General features: G+C 30.2%; 2 protein-coding genes across 2 annotated transcripts; both read right to left on the bottom strand.

Annotated features, from left to right (window-relative positions):
* Window positions 1–14225: 14225 nt before the first annotated feature.
* On the bottom strand, window positions 14226–15077 carry LOC133668135 (fasciclin-like arabinogalactan protein 19). Its single transcript, XM_062087872.1, has one exon. The coding sequence runs from the start codon at window positions 15075–15077 to the stop codon at window positions 14226–14228; it is 852 nt and encodes a 283-aa protein (XP_061943856.1).
* A 1977-nt stretch (window positions 15078–17054) lies between these two features.
* LOC133668133 (citrate-binding protein-like) lies at window positions 17055–18976 on the bottom strand. The gene is made up of 2 exons (XM_062087871.1): window positions 18692–18976; window positions 17055–17444 (listed from the first exon to the last, which is right to left on the bottom strand). Exons 1-2 carry the CDS (start codon window positions 18974–18976, stop codon window positions 17055–17057), a joined length of 675 nt encoding a protein of 224 aa, XP_061943855.1.
* Between the last annotated feature and the right edge of the window lie 3232 nt (window positions 18977–22208).

The raw sequence follows: 22208 nt of genomic DNA, 5'->3' as shown, positions 1-22208 counted from the left end.
CCACCACCGCCCAATAGCTTGCGAGCTAGAATCAAGTCTTTGATACAAAGGAACAACAATGTAAAGCATAAATAGCTAGAACCAGAGATCGAGAGCATGGTCCCCATAACTCCAATTCTTCTTTTTACCTTTTGAAATCACCCAAATCTTAGGTTTGATAGTGACTCATGATTCGGAGGTGCAAGTTCGATACCTCGAAAAGCTAGTCGGTTTTATTTCGGCAATCTTTGTTTTATTAGTCCTGTTATCTAAGGTAATGTTACTATTTTCTTCCTACTTTGCAAGAGTATTAGTAAACTAAAAACTTGTTGATTAGATTTCAACTCGTTAAGTCATGAGATCATTCTTGTTTTTCATACCATGTGTCGCAATGATTTTTGACTACATATTCAAAAAGAAGAAATTTCAAAAACAAAATTAAAAAATAAAAAATAAGATTGAGGAGCAAAACAACAATTAAGTGAACAAATAGGGACCAAAATAAATAAAAAAAATTTGAGTCCTTTTGAAAAAAGACTTTGAGATAAAAAGATGAGGAGATAGAGGGATAAACAGGAAAAGATCATAGATAAAAAGTTACAAGGATCAAGATGGGTCAAAACATATTTGGTGACGGTATATAAATAGACCCAGATAAAAATTCACAGAGGAATATAGAATCACGAGTGATCAGAGAGGAAAATTCAAGGAAAAAACAAAAAAAAACACACTTAAAGACACTATTCATCTTTTTCCCAAATCTCAAACCAAGCCTAAGTAACCATATCTTCCGATTAGCCACCATAAACCCACTAGCATCTACCAAACTCCACAATCTCTTATCGAAACCAGCCTCTCTCTCTAAGAACTTGATCTGCCGACAACACCTAATCTCTACTGCAACCAACCTTTCTCGGTCTCCCTTCCCTACCGTAATCCTGATCTAGCCATCCCGATGCAGCAAAATACTAGCAGATCGAACTGTCAAATAGCCTTGATCTGCACCTGAGAAAATCCCAATAGCCATAAACATTTGATCTGCACAAAATCACAGCTGAATGAACAAAAAAAAACCCACAAATTCTCACAAAAAAAAAAACATACCTCTACATTTTGTCAAATCAATATATAATTACATAAACCATAACTAAAAGAAGTCATTTATCATATCCAAAATTTTTTGATTGAAGCATCTGAAACTAAATCAGCGTATCAAACATTTTTGAAGAACCTTTCTAAATTAATGAATTAGCAACATTCAACTCTAGCTCAATATATCAAACAATACCATAAATGTCTTAATTTAAGATCAATGATTTATTTTTGAAGTTATAAAAAGACTTAATATTCCTCAATTACAAAAAAAACAAAAAAAAAATATCTACCTAGACAAACTCACGAGTTCCTTTAACAACTTAGAGACATTATAACCTATTGAAAAATAATTATTATTGCTATCAATTAGTATAAATACATAAAATTTTACCAAAATTCTCAACAAAAAAAAAAACAGGAATTTAGATCTATTGCTACTATCCCAGATCTATAGTCTAAAATTAAAACCTTTAAGATTGAATTATAAAATCCCAAATAAGCCCAACAAAAAGACTTAGTTATTTTACAATATCTTCTCATAAAGATAGAAAGCCAGTCTAATTCTAAATTAGAATCAGAAGATCAAACCCTCAAAAATCAAGCATTAGATCATATATTGTCAATTATTGATTATGTTCCTCAAGATTGTCTACATGTTTTAACTCAAGTTACTTCAAAAAAAGTATATCATAAAAATTACATTACTATTTTCAAATGATTTTAAATAGACATTATTGTCTTATTTCATACGGGTGCATATTTGAATTGTATTAAAAAATAAATAATTCCAAAATAATTTGTATCAAATAATACTAAATTAGTTATCAAATACAAAACTCAAGTATCAATTTTTAATGAGTTTTATCTTAAAAATTTCTTTGTTGTTACTAATGATATTAATTATATTATTACTCTTAGCATTCTGTTTATTGACATGATTACTCTTTATAAAACTGATAATGAAAGTATTATTTCAAAAATCAATGGTTTGAAACTTGTTTTTCCTTTCCTAGAAAAGTCCAAGACTAGAAATTTAAATTTAATCAAAGCATATTCTATTCATACTTATAACATCAGTACATTAATTCCATAAAAGCAAGTCTAACTCATGCATCTTAGACATGATATCTTTTTAAAAAACAAATTAGCAACAATTACAAAATCTTATTTTACATAAAAGAATTTCAGAATTAAAAAACAAGATAAAAAATGAGATTTGTTCTGATTTACTAAATGCCTTTTGGAAGAGAAAACAATATGTTGTTAATCTTTCTTATAATAATAATTTTAATGAAAAGCAAATTCCTAGAAAAACAAGACCTATTTAAATGAATGCTGAATTAGAACAATATTGTCGACTTGAAATAAAATATTTAGAGTTTAAAGATCTTATACAAAAGTCAAAATCACCTTGGTCGTATGCATCTTTTAATGTTAGCAAGAATTCTGAGATTAAACGAGGTACATTAAGACTCGTCATAAATTATATACCTTTGAACAACGTTTAGAAATGGATTAGACATCCAATTACATTTTGCTTTCATATTTTCAAAATTTGATATAAGAGCAAGATTTTGGCAAATTCAGATTCATTCAAAAGATTATTACAAAATTGCAATTACAGTTCCATTTAGTCAATATGAGTGGAATGTCATGCCATTTGAACTAAAAAATGTTTTCTCTAAATTTCAAAGAATTATGAATGATATTTTCAATACACATTTAAAATTCTGTGTAATTTACATTAATGATGTTCATATCTTTTGAAATTCAATTGAACAACATTTCAGATATTTTTCTTATGTCACAAAGAAAAATGATTTAGTTGTTTCAAAAACAAATATTTTTCTTTTCCGAACTTATATTTGTTTTATTGGTCATTATACCTCTAAATAAACAATTACACCTATTGAGAGATCTCTTATATTTGCTACTAATTCCCTAGCAAAATTCTAGAAAAAACCCAATTACAAAGAATTTTAGAAAGTCTTAATTATGTTCTAAACTTTTACCCTAATGTTAGCATAATATCAAAACCCTTATATGATAGCTTGAGAAAGAACTTTGCTCTATATATGGTCTGATGAACATACAAGAATTGTTCAACAAATTAAAAAATAGGTCTAAGAAATTCCTTACCTATATATTGTGAATCCCTTAGCTCTCAAAATAGTTGAGACAGGTGATTCTGAATTGGAATACGGAGATATTTTTAAACAAGTACAAAATAACAAGGAATAAATTTTTCAATTTTCATTTGCACATTGCAATGATTGTCAAAAATTTTATTTTACTATAAAAAAGAGATTCTTTCCATTGTGTTATGCATTACAAAATTTCAAAATGATTTATTAAAAAAAAATTCTTTTACGTATTAACTGAAAAGTTTCTTTTATGTATTCCCTGCAAATATGCTAAAAAGATTTTACAAAAAGATCAAAACATTGCTTTAAAATAGATTTTTATCCTAAGACAAGCTATATTAAGTAATTTTAAACCCTCAAAAATAAAGAAACAAATTTTAAGTGACTTAAAAATATTTTGACCAATTTTATCTCTCAGTTAAGATCCTCCAAACCATTGGACCCAAACCTTCAGACCCGCCTTCTCTTGTCGGCATAAGTGACTAAAACAACTAGCTATCACTCCAACTTTTTTAAAAACTGATCCTCCTCTTGCATAAATGACAAATAACTTTCGGTAATAATTGACAGATAACTTTTTTAACTTTTCAAAAAAAAAAATCACTTGTTTTACAAAATTTTCAAAGATGACAACCATGCTCTGGTATATACAAGGAAATTCCTCCCAGCCTTTGAAGATAAAACTATATAGAATAGTTTCTCTGTAGAAGACATTAATTTTTTATCCTCTTGTAACATACTCAAAATTCATTGTAACTTTCTGTATTATTGTTTATTCTGTAAAGAGATTCATACTTCTTGAATTCGAACTTCTACAACTATTATCTCATGTATTAAATTCAATATAAATTTTTATTAAGGTTCCTTTAAATCTTATTTTCACTATATGTCTTATTTAAATTTCAGCAATTTTATTTTTATGTATTTAAATATACTTTGTGTTTGATAAAGAATCCTATATTTTCTTGACTTGCCTCTTCATTCACATTAGAAATTTTTATACTTTCACCTTTTATATATAATCCTCACTTTTTATAATCCTTTATATGTTTGTGTTATTAATAGTTTTTATTAAAGATCACTCAATGGGTCATATCTCAATTGGATATCAAAACTTTGCTATTTTCTTATAAAAAAATATTTTTTTTTTCTTGTGATTTAGGTAGGATGCAACAGTGTAACTTTTAGTTCCATCAATTTCCTACGACACCATGTATACAATTCGAGTTCAACAATTTGTTAAGGGCACGATCTTAAAGGAAGGTGGAATGTGGAATTGAAACCTAACCTTATAATAGCCAGCATTGTCTTCCACCATTCGAGGCAAGGTCTATTTGCTTTACCAATATCGTCTTCCAGAGCTTCTCATGAGAAAAGTCTCTTGAAATGATAGATTTAAATGGTTTCTGAATTTATTTTTTTATGATTAATATTAAAAAAAATACAAATCATGGACATCCAATAATCTAATCTTTGAATTGGGATAATTTCTTCATATAATAGCAGAGCATTTATAATTAAATATTGAATCTCATCATTTTTCTCTTCTCCAACAAAATTAAATATAAAATAATAATTAATTTGTAAAAGCTTTAATCTTAAAATGTTTTAACATATATAAAATATGATCTCAAATAGAAACTTCATCTTTTGGACTTAAACATGTTCTAAATTCAAGATCAAGTACGTTATTACAAAGAATTTTCTCTGAAATGCACTGATTCTTGTATAGATAATTTATCTTAAAGATAAAGGGATTGAATTTTATTAGGTAAGAGAAGAAATTAAGAAAAATATAACCTAGCTGTGTTCCTCGTCGTCACCACCACCAAATGCCATGACTAGATTGACCACTTCTATTTTTCTTGATCTTGATTATATCACCATTCACTAATCAAACTACGGAAAAAAAAACATAATCTCCTCTCTCTCTCTCTCTCTCTCTCTCTCTCTCTCTCTCAAGGTGCAACTTTTTGTGAAATGAATATAAAAAAAAAGAAAAAAAAAAAAGAGGAGCCTGGAAACCGGAAGGACGCACAAGCAAGGACAACCGTACTGATGATGACTATGAATACAACTTCTGGAACCATTTCCTTTGGTGTTTTAGTGCAACTTTTAGTGGAAATTGTTTTTTTTTTTTTATATATCCAACGGTTAAAGATATCGAAATTCCAATCGTGTTGCTGTGTCCCCACCACGATAATGTCCTTAATCATGATTAATCTTAGTTTAACCGTATTACAACACGTCATTAATACATAAGCAATTTGAAAACCTGATAGTAGGGTGTGGTGTTATAGTAGTAGTTTTTTAAAATATTTTTATTTATAAATAGATTAAAATAATATTTTTTAATTTATTTTTAATATCAACATATATATCAAAACAATTAAAACACATAAAAAAATTAAATCTAAATTTTTGTTCAAACGTGTAGTTAGACTGTAATGCCAAATATAAGCAGGATTTAATCTCTTTTACTTCTTTTTTTTTTTTAATCCATGATATCTCAATACTATTTAACCCTAGACGACTACTTTTTTGGCCGAGAACATAAAGATAAAACCTTTTAAATAAATACGCTTTTAGAGGATTAAACATGTATTTTTACTCTGTGGAGGATAGAGGCTGCTGCTACCACCTGTCCCAATAACTGGTTGGTCTCTTTTGTTCTTTTATGAGGAAAGAAGTATAAAGTGCTCGTTGAAGATGGAGACCACAATCATGACCACTTGACTATAAAATGATGAGATAATAAAGAAGCAATTCACAAAGGTTAAGAACAGGTTAAAGGCGTCCCTGTCATTCACAGCCACTTGTGTGGTCGGCCTGCAAACCATAATTCAGAAAGCTTTTCTGATATGGTCACCGGCTGTGGCATGGAGATCTCTAATAAGTGGCAGGACAATTAGTGTTTTTTTTAATTATTAAATCCTCAAATTTGTGTTATAAATTGTCTAGAATCAATTTCTTCTTGCGTTTGGAACAGTGAAAGTAATTGTATATAGAGAAGAAAAACTCCATCTCTATCCTTATAAATATACATTAGCAAAATAGTTATTTGTAAAAAAAAAAAAAAAACGAGTTGTGAATTAGCAGGTTAGCTGGTAAATTAATGAGCTAACTTGAGTTTTAATTAAAAAAATACATGAAATGATATTGTTTTAATTAGAAAATAAATATCAATGCAATGTTATTTTAATAAAAAAAATTAATTTTAATATAAAATATAGTCATTATTAAATTTTGAATCGCGGAATCATCGAGATGATCGGTAAAACTAAAACTAGATTGTGATAATATTTAAGAGTTAATAAATCTTCAATAAACTAAAAAGGGAAAATGAGAAATATGGGAGGAAATTAACAAGACGGGAAATGAACCCATGCCTTTCTTTGTTTGATTGAAACAATCCATGAATCCTTTATCCAAATCTTACCATAATGTTACAGACAACCCACAATTTCTGCACCCATGTTCTGTGCTACAAAAGTTAGGTGAGGTGAGCTTTTTAGACTAGGTTTGGTGTTCGGTAGGTTTTATGGTTGTGGTTTTTTAAAAAAAAAATTTAAAAATTATAAATTATAAAAAAATAAATTCAAATGTGATACATTTTATAAAATTATAATATATATGTTAATTAATTAAATATTTTAAATCATCACAAGGGAAAAAGAAAAGAAAAAAAGAGGCTTGAATTTGAAGCAAAGCAACACGAGTTTCAAGAGAGAAACATGGAGGCTTGGAGCTTCAGTGTCTCCATCGCCGACCACACGCGCTCCCCTCCGAAGTAAAGGGACGGCACATGAAAGTAATTCCATAGGGACCATCTAAATTCTAATATGGTACACACTTCCAAGTTACTTTGATTCCGTATAAAGTACAAGGGACACACGTACACCAACATTTTTACTTTAATTATATTTTATTAATCTTAGTTGCTCAGTCATAATAATAATAATAATAATAATAATCTGACTTGGTCATCACCGATGCCTTTAAACAGTGATGCTGACTGGGCAATTTGGTATGTAGGGCTACATCCATTAGAAGTTTTGTCTAGTTGCTTTATAATCAAATTAAAAAAAATAATCATATCAGCTATTATTTTAAAATAAAGTTAACAAGTTATGATGTTAGCCATCATATTGATATAGTAACTTTATTATAATATTTGTTGTGAATGTAAGAAACTAATTGATCTATTGAAATTGTTGATATTAATAACTTTATGTTTTTTTAATTAACGTGAGTGTCCGGACCAATTTGTACGTACTTTGATTAATCTTACAGGCTCTGAAGTTAACGACCATGTAAGCCTCCAGTGGCTATCATATTAGCAACTACAGGGCTTGAATTTAAGATCACAAGGGGAGAAAACCCCTTGATCTCAAACTCTTACCATGGATCACCTACTATGGTTAACTTTATGCGTGTTTATTGTTGTGGTGAAGGTTATTTTTTAAGAATATTTTTTACTTTAAAATATATTTAAATAGTTTATTTTACTTCAATACATAAAACTGTAAAAAAAACTAAAAAAATTAATACAATACTTTTTAGATGAAAAATATTTTTAAAACACATAAAAAACAAAAAACAAAAACTACCATATTAGATATACATGTTATAATTAATATAGATTACGTTGAGATTTCATGTTAATCTTTTTATATTCTTTGATGATATGTTTAGTCATGCTTTTAAATTTCAATAATTGAATTTGAAATACACGTTCAGACAAAATTTTAGTGTATTAAAAAATAAAAACAACCTAACTCTACTTGTTAGTCAATCTATATCATCAAGAAAACCTTCCTTTCTTTATTTAGATATTAAAAAAAATATATCTTTTAGCTTATTTCTCTCTCTCACTTAATTTATTTAGCAATACAATTTCAAAATAATATTAAAATTTAAAATTCAATTAGTCATGTTCTCTTCAAATTAAGAGAGTATCGAGATTCCATTTGACAGGCTTTTCCAAGCTAAGAATAGGAATTTATTATAAACCCAAAACTGCCCCTCTTCTTTCTTGCAGCTTCGTCCTCCTTTGGATCTATATATAAGCTCCTACTACAAGGATTCCAAGGCAAACCAAGAACAAGAACTTCCTCCCTCTCTTATCCAGTACTTTCGATATATACCAATCTTGCAGCTATTACTTCCATAATTTCTTGCACTCGAAAGATGAGCAATACGCAGGAAGATAAGAAGAAGGTAAAGAAAGGATGGCTTGCGGTTCGAGTTGGTTTAGAGGAAGAAGATGGTGGGTTTCAGAGATTTGTGATTCCAATTTCGTATCTATACCACCCTCTTTTCAAGCGACTTTTAGAGAAAGCTCATGAAGTTTACGGCTACCACACTACAGGTCCACTATGGCTACCGTGTTCCGTTGATGATTTTCTTCATCTCCGGTGGAGGATTGAAAGAGAGTCTAGCCATCACAGCCACCACAGTAACCTTCATCAGCACCTTCCTAGCTCCTTGTCTTTTCACTCTTGTTGATTTTATGTAGAAACCAAGTGACCCCATATACATAGTTTCTACATATTTAATACCGAAGCTAAATTTCTTGTTAAACATAGTTAATGAGGTGATCAAGATGTTTCTGTCAAACACCAACAACACTCTTGTCTTGTGTTTTTGTACTCATAAAAGAAAAACGAGGACAATTAATTGGTGTGTTCTTACACTATTCGGGCTCTCCCTGATTTCTTTTCCTTGCTCTCTTTCTTGTGTTTGAAGCAACAATTTCCTCCCACAAATTAATACGTAGTACACACATAGCTGGATTGTTTCAAGATTTTAGCTTGTCAAGGAGAAGTCTCAAACATAAAAGCTTCTGTGTCTTTCTCCCTTAATTGCATCTAATTTCATCGTGAGAAAGAAATTAACTTTGTTAATTACTTTTCTTCTGTCTTGATTTCATTGTTCACAAGTATATAGGAACGATTAATTAAAATTATTTAAATTTGTTCCAAGTAATTAATTAATTCTCTACTAAACATGTTAATATTAATCCTACAATTAATGTTGCCGAAGCATATATAAGATACCTTTCCAAGAGGAATATGGAATGTTGGGAGTCACCTTCCACGCCAATATTTTGACCACTAATTAAAGAAAACAAATTAATGCAATGTCCATTACTTTTTTGAACATGCTTTCTTCGTCCTCTCATATTCATTTCCTTCGTGGGGCTTCCAATTAAGTGGATGGAGGAAGTGAGATGATGAGATACCTTAAATTTCATATATATTCAATGATGAATTCTACCTTTTTACTTTAAAAGTTCACTAACATATCTTCTACCCATCCTTTTCGTGCAGAGTTAGTGATTTGATATCACGTATTAATGGAGCTTTGCACGGGTTTAATATTTTTTTTTAAAAAAAATATTTGTAGATTTTTTCGATGTGTTTTAGAAGTTTGAAGAATTCTAAGTGAAATAATTTTTTTTGTGTACATATAATTAAATAAATTAAAAATTATTTTAGTTAATAAATGAAAAAAAATCATAAACGATATCTAAAAATAAAACTGGAAAAATCGAGAGATAAATATAGATTAAGATAAAACAAATCACAGATGAACGATATTAATTGAACCATAAATTTAAAATTATCTAAAACAATACACTTTTAAAAAAGTATCAATTGAAAAAAAAATAGCTTGGATATTATAACTTAACTTGTCAAACATATGATCCAAGCAATAAATTCAATCAAGTTAAATATTTTTTCTCTTATATATAAACGAAAGATGGCCAAAAGAGGCGTGTGGGTGGGCCTTCAAGCCCATGCCCACTTGTCTAGTCTTTGTTTTATTTTTTAAAATTTTTTTAATGTGACAGACAACATGTCACTTGCCTCTTTTTTTTAAAATTTTTTTTTTAAAAAAAACATGTGATGATAGATAATGAGTGATCTATGAACCCAATCTCAACCACCATTATGGTGCTTAGAAAATTAAGGCAGTGTTTTTTCAGACCAAAAAATCTTATTTTAAAGTTATTTTAACAAAAAAAAAAAGAACACATCACTAACATCCTTAAAACACTCACAAACCAACCCATCAACTTAAAATACTTAAAAAAATAATTTAAAAACTCATAATCAAATTAGATTAGATTTATCTTTGTCGGCTTAGATTTGTTTTTTAAAGCAATATTAAGGCTTTAAAGAGCTACATTTCTTTTATGTTAGCAAGGTAGCTATAAAGAAACTTCATTCACGCTCCTTTTCTTTTTTTCTTTTTTTCCTTTTATTGTCTCAAGTGAAATCATATTTTCCTACAATGGAGGAGTTATTTCATCGTTTTCCCGCAAGATTGGCGGAATTTTCAACAAAATCATGGTGTGTTGGAAAGGCAGGCCTAGTGTAGAATAAATTAGTTTTAATTTTCAACAAAAAGAACGGTTCCACAAAAAATATAAATATATAAACAAAGCGAGGCTTAATCGTTGTATTTATAGATAAGGTACGTACAGGAGTGATTAGCACATAAGCGGTTGCATGAGAAGTCCTCCCTAATCTAATATCTTACACCTTTTGAGGTTTTTGGATTATGGGCTGCAAAGGAATTTTATCGATTAAATATCCTAAAAAAAATTAATTTTAAAAAGTATAACTTAATTGATCAAGTTCTATATTTACTTTCTAGAATTATCAATTCAAATTTCACAAATCTTAAAATTACTGAAAGTTTACATGGTCATTAACTTCGGTGCACATGGAATTAGTTGAGGTGTATACAAGCAAACCTGAATATCTACATTAATCTAAAAACAATATCTAAAAAAATCACCAGAATTTATTTTATTATTCAAAAACCATTTATTTGCTTAAAATCTAATTAAGATCCATGCAGCTCAGCTTACGCATAGCACAACTTTTTCTAAATCACACATGACACTAATATATATTTTTTAAAAAACTAGCAAACACATCTAAAACAAGATTAAACCTTGTATTTATAAAATCTCTAATTAATAAATAACAAATCCTAAAATATTTAAAAAAAATCAACTTTAACAAGGACAAATAACAAGTCCCATCATGTCAAGTAGGAAATCAACTCCAAATTCAAGATCAAATCCTTAGGCCATGAGGATTAATGAAGATTAATACCAACTTGTTTTTATTCCAGCACCCTCCTTTAAACCAAACCTTAAAAAAATATCATGAACATGAACATGATCATGAACTAGTTTTATAAATTTTAATTGTCTTCGGTTTAATTATCACTAAATTATAATATTGTGTAGCTCTTATAACCGCGGTTTGAAAAAAAAAAGTTATAAATTATAGTGTTTTTATTGGAAAAGAAAAACATTTGGTTGGAGTAACTTTCTTTGCTTGCTATTGATGATCAAGGAAATACTCGATTTTCATCTCCTTACGGCATGATTTTAATTGAAAATTCTCAATTTTAATTTATTTTTCTTCTTTCTGATCTCCCCAAGAAATACTTTATTGTCTCTTAAAATAATTTTTCCAAATAAATTCTTGACAAACTTAAACATCTATGCATTAAGGTTTAGAACACGTACACATATATGATAGTTACACACAATGTTCCATTTCATTGCGTACAGAACTCATGCACAGACATACTCTCTGAGCCGGCCCTACACCTTGGCCTAGTCAACGTTGTAACGTCCCTTCCAAACTTGATCCTCTTTGCATCCTCCCACTGAAATCCTGAAGGCTTTAGCAAGAACCTCTGCCGACAAGCCTCCAATAGCTTAGCTATCGTTATGTGTAAAAGTTGTTGATTTTAATGTGTTTTTTATTTAAAAATATATTAAAATAATATTTTTTATAAATTATTTTTGATATTAACATATTAAAATGATATAAATATACTAAAAAATATTAATTTAAAAATAAAAAAAATTAATTTTTTTAAAAATATTTTGAAAACATAAAAATACCCATCACAATACAAAAGAAAGCGCATGGCTTTCTCATTGGTCCTGAACGCAACCCACTCGAATATTTCCTGCTCAGCTCGTTTCACCACCACAAAAAATTGTGGTGAGGTCAAGTCTTGCCCCTCCCTCATCGTTTCGCCAATCAGACACAGTCCGGCAGCTGTGATCCACCACTTGGGCTCTTGCGTGGTGGCCCATTGTTCCATAGATTTTGCTTTGAGCATTCATATGGTAAAACGGGGCATCATCATGGCTTTCTATAAGCATGCATGATATTACCAAGCCCTATTTCATACAATAATTCAAGAAAAAACAAGAAGAAAGAAACAATATTAATTCAACACCAACGAATGTGGAACATTCCCCATGTTTATTGATAATGATGACTCAAATCCATTACATATTGTCTTACATTTGGACTCACAAATGTATGGAGAGTTTTATCTTTAAAAAGGTCTTTTGAGGAGATAAGCAATACCTAATGTTTATAGGTTGCCTAAGTCCACGACACTTGACCAATCTAGGATTATAGAATCATTATAACATGAGAGATTTTAATCATAGTTTTATATTATGGTAGTTTATATTTTTTTTTATCTAATTGTAGAAGAAAAAAACTATATGGCTAATCAATTAGCTTCTAATTTTTTACAGGATTTTATATATAATTGTGTTTTAAATTTTAGTTTTGTAAGCTAAATTAATATATTTTTTAGTTATAAAGATTTATTTTTTATTTATTTTGTATGCAAAAATCTATGTTATAATAAATAATTGCATTTCAAATCTTGGTTTTATAAAAACTAAAATAACATGTTTTTCATGCATGCAGAACTACATTTTATTTATTTTACATGTAATTATCTATCTTATAACAATTTTAGCTAAATAAATTTTTTAAAACTATTTAAAAATTAAAAAAAACAACTAAAAATATTTTTCTTAAACCTACTTTCTTAAACCACAACCGTAAAAGCTATTATATTTCTAAATACTTTGGCATTGCGATAACTTTTTTTTGTTGCAATTTACAAAAAATAGATTTAAGAAAAGTTACAAACTATAACTTATTTTTAATCATGCTTTTAATATAGTTTTTAGTGGGACTCAATCAAATTTAAAAAATAAAATTGGTTTAATATTTATAATAAAGAATATTACTGAGCTACAAGCTCATACAATTTATTTTGACATTTATAGTTTTATAATATTCCACTATCATATCATATCTATAATTTTCAAACTATTCTAACACATGCTAGTAATTATTTTTTTAAAAAAAAACGAATAAAAGTGTGCTTCATCTTTTCTTTTTCCTTAATTCTTTTCTAAAAAATTGTGAAATAATTCTATCTTAATTAACAGGAAAATTTTGAGTAATTGTACAGCTCATTATCAGATAAAATAAATTAGAGATTACAGCCAACAATTTTCAGGCTGAGATGTTCCTCACCAGGTGCAAAAAATGGCTGTGTCTTCATTCAGTCACAAGTCTACATTGTTTGTAACCTTTCAATTTACTGCCACAATTCTATGTAACTTTATATCTGTGTTTATGTTAATAATTAATTCTCATATTTTCATCAATCCTACTTATATATAATATCAAAATCATGTTAATTCATACGATTAATTACCACTTCAATGGTTTAAAATGATAATAATGTAACAATAAAAAAATAATCTAAATCAAGGTATTTTTTCCTGAAAAAAAATTAAAAAATTTATAATTTTTTTTCCATGTAATTGAAACTGAAAATTTTGTTGATTAACACTGGAAAAATTTACACATTAAGCTCTCTTTGTTTATCTAATGACACAATCTGAATGGCCAACATTTCCTACTAATTTTCACAATCATAAACTGTTTGGTTACTAAGAAAAACATCCCAAGAAAACAATTCCATCCATTTTATCAGTATCCAAACAGGCCCTAATTACAAAGAAAGAAAAGAAAAGAAAAGAAAAGAAAATATGCTCTGTTTGGCTATTCACAAGAACATTCAAAAGAAAAATCGATCATTCCCTCAACATCCAAACAGATCCTTAAAAAAAAAAACAATTGAGAACTAAAGTCGATGGTTATACATTGCAAATGCACCAGGAGTAACACCATCACCACGAGTGCCGCCGCTGACATTTCTACCACCACGATGATGACGGCCACCGTTAATTCTCCGCCCTCGGTGATTATTCCTTCTAATGCCACCGTTCCTCCCGTTCTGCCTATGGTTCCTTCCTTTCCTCCTCCTCGCTGGAAACCTGCCAGCCAGCGGAGAATTCCGCTCCGCAGACCCAATCGCGTTCGCAGGAGACCACGTCGCAGCCTCAAACGACGTGTCTTCGACTTTGTCCTCGAATCCAGCAACAAGAATCCCGTCCAGTCCATGAACAGCAATGTCAGACCCCAGAAAAAGATCCGGAACTGAAACCCGAACCCGATTGACCAATATGGACCCATCAACGGTAGCGTTTAGCTGAGCCAGAGAGTTAGCAATCAAGAGACGGTGGTTCGGCACCAATGAATCAATGTAGGTACCACCAGAGGCGGCGGTTAGGTTTCTCAAGCCTGACATGGAGAGGCGAGAGGGAGACACGTGGAGGAAGAGGGATTTCGTATAGTGAGGAGCAGTGGAGGCGAGGTCAACAGAGAAGAGAAGGGAGTCAGGCGGACAGAAGAGAGTGAAGGTTGAAGTTGACGTGGCATTACTTGATTGGTTGAGGAGTTGGAGGCGGAGATCGGATGTGGAGATGGCGTTGGGGAAAAGCGTGTAGCCGTATGATCGGAGTGATGAGAGGGCAAAGTCAAGTTCTTGGTCGGTGAGTGTAGCGGTGGTAATTTGGTGGAGGAGATGGAGGAGGAGGAGATGGAGGAGAATCTTGGCCGTTGATTTGTTGATCATCAAGTTCTGGGGTCCCATTGTCTAGAGAGAGAGAGGGAATTCTTTGAGAGAGAATTCTGTTAAGGTAGTTGGGATCTTCAGTTAGTTTTGGCGGGGAGTTTGAGTTCTTTAATGAGAAAGGTGAGAGAGATAGGGTGTGGAGGGGTTTATATTGGGGGTGGGAGTAGATTTCTAGCCGTTAGATTATGGATGGAAGATTTCAGATGTGTGGTTGAGATCCGATGAGAAGAATCAGGAGATGGGCCAAGATTGGGCCTTCAGGATCTGAAAGTAAAGAGGCTTGCATCCTTCCAATAGTGTGTGGGAGATTGGGCTTATACTTCATTTGAAAAAGATCATAAAATATTAACCAAAAAATTATAACGGTCATAAGATATTAATCAAAAAAAAAATTTAAAAAGGTTTTCAAAAAATATATGTTTTGGTTTGGTGTTTTTTTCTAGTTCGAACCAAATTGACTGATAATCAATCATAATCTTTGTTTTAAAACCTAATTTAACAAGTTGATAAGTGATTAGGATCTAGAATTAGTTGAGTTTCAATAAAAATAAAAAGAAAATTGATCTAATATGACCCGATCAAAAATTCAAGTTGATCAAAGATATAACTAGTTTGAGAAGATAGTCAAAACACAATGACCTGTTTTCATGTTTTTTTTTTAAATGATATTATTTTTATTTTTTTATAATAAAAAATATTGGTTAACCTGAGTCAACCCACTTATCTCGTGACATGAGATTGCCCCAAATTTAGTTTAAAAATTATTTTCCAAACATGCATGTTATCTTTCCCCTTCATTTCCAAATTTCCAACCTCAATTATTCTCATTAATTATCAATAGCTTCCAACCATGATAAATATTGGTTTGTTTTTGAGATTATGATATATGATACTTTTCAAATAGTTTTTTACTTGAAAATGTTTTAAAATAATTTTGCTAGACCTATCTCATTGGTCCATAAAAATATCTGTTAGACTATTCACATAATTTATTTGAGGCAAATCACCATATAACTATTTAAAACATTAAATATCTACCAACTCAGCTACATCAAATTATTATCACATGTTGTTGATCATTTCTAGACCTCTATCCATCATGCAATCAACTTAGATAAAGTAGGTAAAAATTAATTTTCAAAAACACCACCTCTAATTAATCTTGAAAGCACCACTAGTAATAGTTAATGACTTGTTCAAAACCAATCCTTTACTACCCTTTTCTGGACTCTTCACCTACTCCTCCTCCTCCTCCTTCCTCTTCTCAAATCTGGATAAATATAACTTATTCTTACCCTTACTTTCAACAATTTCCTCCTCTCTTCCATAATTATTTTTATATTATCAGGATGAACACAAATAATACTGTTAATTATTATAATGTCATAGATATAACTATAAATTGATAATGGCTGATGGGCTAGCAGTAGAAGCTCTAGTTAAGAGACTCTGAACACATTCAATGGCTGTAAGTTTCAGCAGTTTTATGTCATTCTCTTAATAGCTGCTGCAATTTGTTTATAAATATCTCGACCACAATAAAACAAAATAATATAACTAAGTCAATTGGAATAATCAAAATTGCCGGTTCGAGTACATATATATGCTGATCAAAGATTAATTTAATTATGTCTATTATAGAGACAAAGATTAAAATCCTTGAAAGGAGGAGAGCAAATAATATTTAATGCGAAGTAGTTGAAATGTCTTCAATAATTCATGTTCCATTTATGATGATTAAACTATAACGAAGGTAAGAATTGGCCTTAAATTACTTAAACTAGTTGTAATTTGGTATTAATTAATCTTAAATTACTTTGAAAATTCACCAGAACAAAAATTTAGTATCATATTGCTCTTCCAATTGTTGATAATTAGGCTATACGTGTACATATGAAAATCGAGCCACAAATATATAATTTCTGGCCGGCAAGATGAACATACTGCCTTTTATTTCTATATTTCTCAACATGAGAAATCAAGGATACATAATAATCAATCACATTTTTTCAATACTTTGATCCCCTTCCAACGAGACTCCATGTAATAGGAATCATTATTTTGGGCATAAACACCACATTTGAAGGCATGAGATGTGCCCCCACGGCCATCGGCCTCTATTTTAAGGATGCCATTGATGTAAACCTTTACCTTCGCAGAGTCAACATCATGAACAACATTTAGACGAAACCATTGGTCATAGATGTTTGGAACCAAGACTGGACCTTTATAGTACATGAGCGAGCCATTGTAAACCCTAACCATTAGGGTTGTAGCATGAGGAGCACTAGCTCCAAAAACTTGCATAATGCACACGCCTGATGTTCCACTGGGCACGTAGCCGTATCCTTCAAATTGCCAAACCCCGGATGAATAGTTATATCCCTACAAGAAGAACAATGATTAAGCAATCTTGGTTAGTTTAGTTTAGTTTAGGTTTTTTTATAACTAGTGAAATGTATTAAACCGCCAAAAGATGGCGGGAAGGAGGAGTTACAAATCTGCAAAAACACACAGATGTAGCAACAGAACCAAACGAAGAAGAAGAGGCCAAAAAACCACAAGAACAGAGCAACAGCCCTAGTATGCAGGTTTGCCTCTACACAAAACAGAGCTGCCAAGCTAAACTAGTTTAGTTCAACTACTATGTTGTCGGTATGGAAGAAAACAAGGGCCTCATGCAGGTTAAAATTAAACTTCAAGTTCTGTTCAATATGGAGGTTCTAGCTATTAGTTAAATAATCTAATAAAACAATTACACACCAACCCTTTAGAAAGAGGTTAAAACCAACATAGCAAAGAATAATCCAAATCCAAGTCAAGAAATAATTAAATACAAAATTAACTTAGAAAAAATTTAAAATAAAAAAACAATATTTTCAGAACTTAATTTGAGAGTCTTGGACCTCCAATAGTTATAGCCACCTAGTCTATCTAAAAAATTGAACCTGTAAAATTTTTTAATAAAATTTGAGTTATATCCAACAATCAAACTTAAAATTATAATTATTTTTATCTAACTATACATTTAAATTATTTAGACTTTTTCATAGGTTTATGTGCCTTGTTCTAGTTCATCTTGTAACAAGTTTCATATTAAAACTATATTGCCTTGTTCTAGTTCATCTTGTAACAAGTTTCATATTAAAACTATATTTGCGCGCGTACACACACACACATATAAATATATATATATATATATATATATATATATATATATATATATATATATATATATGATGATATTTGATATATTTAACCTGAGATAAAATTGAAATGTTCAATGGGATTATAACTTGAAACCTATCTTTTATAATAGAAAATAAAATAAATTAAAATTAACAAGCCTTGCAATGAGCTTTGTGGCTCGACAGCACCCATGTTTCTCTTTTGATGAGGTATTGCGTTTGAATCTCTCCCTTGTAGCAAGAAAAACATGATCAAATAAACCTTCCAATAAAAAAAAATTGTATTTTTATTAATCTCAATCGCCTAGGCGACTTGGGTGTACTGGGTTTATGTTCCAAGAAAGGAATTAAAGAAATGACTATCTCCATTATTTTACCCGATTTAAAATTATATTTGTGTGTAGTGTGTAGATAGTGTTTAATATTTCCTACAGCTAGTCTTACCTGTATAGCTATCTCAGTACGAGGTTTTGTTTGACTAGTGAGAGTATGAGGCTTGTCCGTGGAGTAAACCCAGCATTTATGAACTCCATCGACAAAGCTATAACGCTGGTCTTCAGGAACATCGTACGGCTTCTGAATATGGTAGTATGATAGATTCAGTGGGAGAGAAATGAAACCATTTGTAGGGTCAACAGGTCCCCATGCCACGGCTCTGTTTAAAATCGGATGAATTACAAAACCTAAGAAGAAGAAGAACGCTGAAGCATCAAAGGAAAAATAAGCCATTCTTCCTTGAAACCTAAATAGCTAGGCTGGTTATAGGACAGTGCGGGCTTGTAAATTGTGAGAGGACTAATTAATATATAGCGGGCTGGGAATTGGGATATTAAGGGGAACGGTAGGGCCCAAAAAGTACCACTTGTAGGGCATTATTTGAGACAATTGTTTTCTTTTTGTATATTTAATATTATTTTCTTTTTTATTTATTTTTTGAGATAAATTGTTAGAGAATAATATAAATTATATCATGAGACCTCACCTAACAGCTTAAGTTTTTGAGTTGAGATGGTTCTTTGACATTATATCAGAGCCTTGATGACCAAGCGGTCATGAGTTCGAATATCTCACCATTCCTATTTATTTGATAAAAATTAAGTACAAGGTAAAGTGGGTCTATACAAGTTTCAAGTCTAAAGGGCTTTCACTTGAGGGGGTGTGTATTAGAGAATAATATAAATCATATCCTAAGACCTCACATAACAGCTTAAATTTTTGAATTAAGATGATTTTTTGACACAAATTATTTCCATACAAAAGGGTGTTTTTATGTTTCCAAGTACATTTAAATTGAAATTATAAGGCGCGCGCACACACACTCATATCATCTTGTCATATCTAATATCATTGACTTTAGCTAACATTTGCGTTCACTTGAAAGCACTCTAAGGCACGCGCGCCCACACTCTCATATCATCTTGTCATATCTAATATCGTTGGCTTTAGCTAACATTTACGTTCACTTGAAAGCACTCTAAGCAATTTCTATAATCTCCAAACAAATTATAACTTTGCAGGAAAAAAAGTCTCCTTCAACCCAATGATAATATATATTTATTCTCTAAAATTCATACTAATCCAAATCCCTGTCAAAGAACCATCTTAACCCAATAACTTAAACTATTAGGTGAGGTCTCAGGATATGATTTATATTATTCTCTAACACACCCCCTCAAGTGAAAACCCTTTGAGTTTGAAACTTGCACAGACCCACATTACCTTATGCTTAATTTTTTATCAAATAAATAGGGATTATGAGATTCGAACTCGAGACCACTTGGTCATCAAGGCTCTGATACCATGTCAAAGAACCATCTTAACCCAATAACTTAAGCTCTTAGGTAAGGTCCCAGAATATAATTTATATTATTCTCTAACAATCCCAAATATACAAATTAAATTAGTGATGCAGACAAATTAAAACATAAAAGGCAGTAAACAATCACAAAAAAAGAGATAAAATTAATAGCAAAAAAATTGCAAAAGATAAATCATAAATTTGCAGTTTTATTCTCTAAAATAAAAACTAATAAAGTATATCTCTTTAAGAGATTTACAATTCTTTTGAAAAGGCTAGAAAATCAATATCTATTATCTAATAATATTAAAATCCTAAAATATGAAGGAAAATAAAATTCAAAATAAAATTAGTCTGTCAATCTAGACTTAAATAAAAGGCCTCTTCCAATAGTTTAGATAGTTTCATCACCAACCTCATCCATCAAGGAATTAAAAAACATATGCAAATAATAAAAATAAAGCCACTATCTATAATTAAATAGAAAAAAATACTAAAAATAGAGAGAGCATCTTTTAGGTCTTATTTGAACACTTTCTCGACCGTCGCTGGTTACATGGATTCTCTTAGAAATATCTAAAGTTAAATAGAAAGTGATGCAGGAGGAAGTGCACCAAGGACAATAGCAAGCATCGAAAAGTCAAATTAAAAAGGTTGAAATATGGTTTAAACACCAAAAATACCTTTAAATTTTTATTTTATTTTTATAATAGCTCAGCCTAACATGTTGTATATTGTCCGCTTTGAATTTTATTGTCCTTATAGTTTTGTTTTTGGTAATGCGAGTCCACTTCTAAGTTCAATCTCTCAAAACGCATATAATATATTAGCAACCAACACCACTAATAAAATCCTGATTCTGAACAATTATTTCCGATATAAAATATCACATTATATGTCTTTATATAAGCTTAAAAGTTACCTTACCAAGGTAGAAAAAATCAAAATCATAAAAATCATAAAATTTTAAAAAATAACAAAATATTCAGAAGCTAACTGATGGATTAACAAAGTAGTCCCCCCTGTAAAAATGGTTATCAATAATATTCTATAAATATTTTGAACTCGATCAAAGGGAGAGCTAAAAATTTATGATCTTTTTTTTAACTATTATACTAGTTTTAGCACATCTTAGCGATGCCAAGTGGGGTCCTTGACAGAAAAGTTTGGAGTCAAACTGGTCCCTGGAGCTTGCATCATGTTCTTGCATGACTTCACTTGTCCATCGAATTTCGTTTTATTACTAAAATAACATGGCATTATCTGCCACAAAAGAAACAATTTATAAGGGCAAGTTTGGTAGAGATTCTTCTAAATTTCGGTCCATGCATATAATGCTTATAGAACATTACGTACGGCCAGCCTTTGCTAACTCATTATTTGTTTTGCTTATCTACATCACATCTTTTGGAAGTTTTATTTACATAACATCTTTTGGAAGTTTACGGGGAGATCATGAATCATTATCTATTACATATATATTTTTAAAATATTATTGTATTTTCTCCATATAAAAATACCAATTTAAATATAAAAAACTTCTTAAATCTATCAAATGAAACCTTTTACATATATCAGTTACTAACCATCTTGACTTATTAGCTACCAATTATCTTGGTTAGGAAAAATAAATCAGATTTTTAAAGTAAAAAGATTAATTGATTATCCAATATATAAGCTTTGTTTCTAAATTACTTGGATATTTTAGAAACATCATCATTGTTATTGTCTGTGAAACCTAACAACATAGTCATTAATTGTTTTTTTAAAATTAATTTATTGACATCCCTAATCACTATTAATGACAAATTAATCATAATACTCCTGAAATAGTATATATAATAGACCTTCCTGTCATAATGAATATTTCTTTCCAATCAAACTTTTAATAACTCATCAACCAAATACAATTCCTTACTGTATTATCTGATATCTGCCTGATGAATGATGATTAAAGCTCATTAAATTTATGTCTAAAGCTGGCCATTAAGGAAACAAAAATCAGAATTCATAAAGAGATACGAGAAATAAAAACAAAATCCAAAATCCCAATTGAAAATCATTAATTAAACAAGAAAATAACAAATCTAACAAAAATAATATCTTCTAGAAATAATTTTAAGGTCTTTCCAACCTTATGTGATGCTAGCCGCTTAACCCGAT

The sequence above is a fragment of the Populus nigra genome, chromosome 11 (assembly GCF_951802175.1).
Source record: "Populus nigra chromosome 11, ddPopNigr1.1, whole genome shotgun sequence".
Lineage (NCBI taxonomy): Eukaryota > Viridiplantae > Streptophyta > Magnoliopsida > Malpighiales > Salicaceae > Populus > Populus nigra.
This window is presented reverse-complemented; position numbering and strand designations above follow the sequence as displayed.

What these genes read in the sequence shown, in the direction of transcription:
- LOC133668135 (XM_062087872.1), bottom strand. Translation starts at nt 15,077, where the DNA reads ATGGGACCCCAGAACTTGATGATCAACAAATCAACGGCCAAGATTCTC.
- LOC133668133 (XM_062087871.1), bottom strand. Translation starts at nt 18,976, where the DNA reads ATGGCTTATTTTTCCTTTGATGCTTCAGCGTTCTTCTTCTTCTTAGGT. An exon ending in GTACTGAGATAGCTATACAG is followed by an intron (nt 17,445 to 18,691) that starts GTAAGACTAGCT and finishes TTCTTCTTGTAG; the next exon opens with GGATATAACTATTCATCCGG.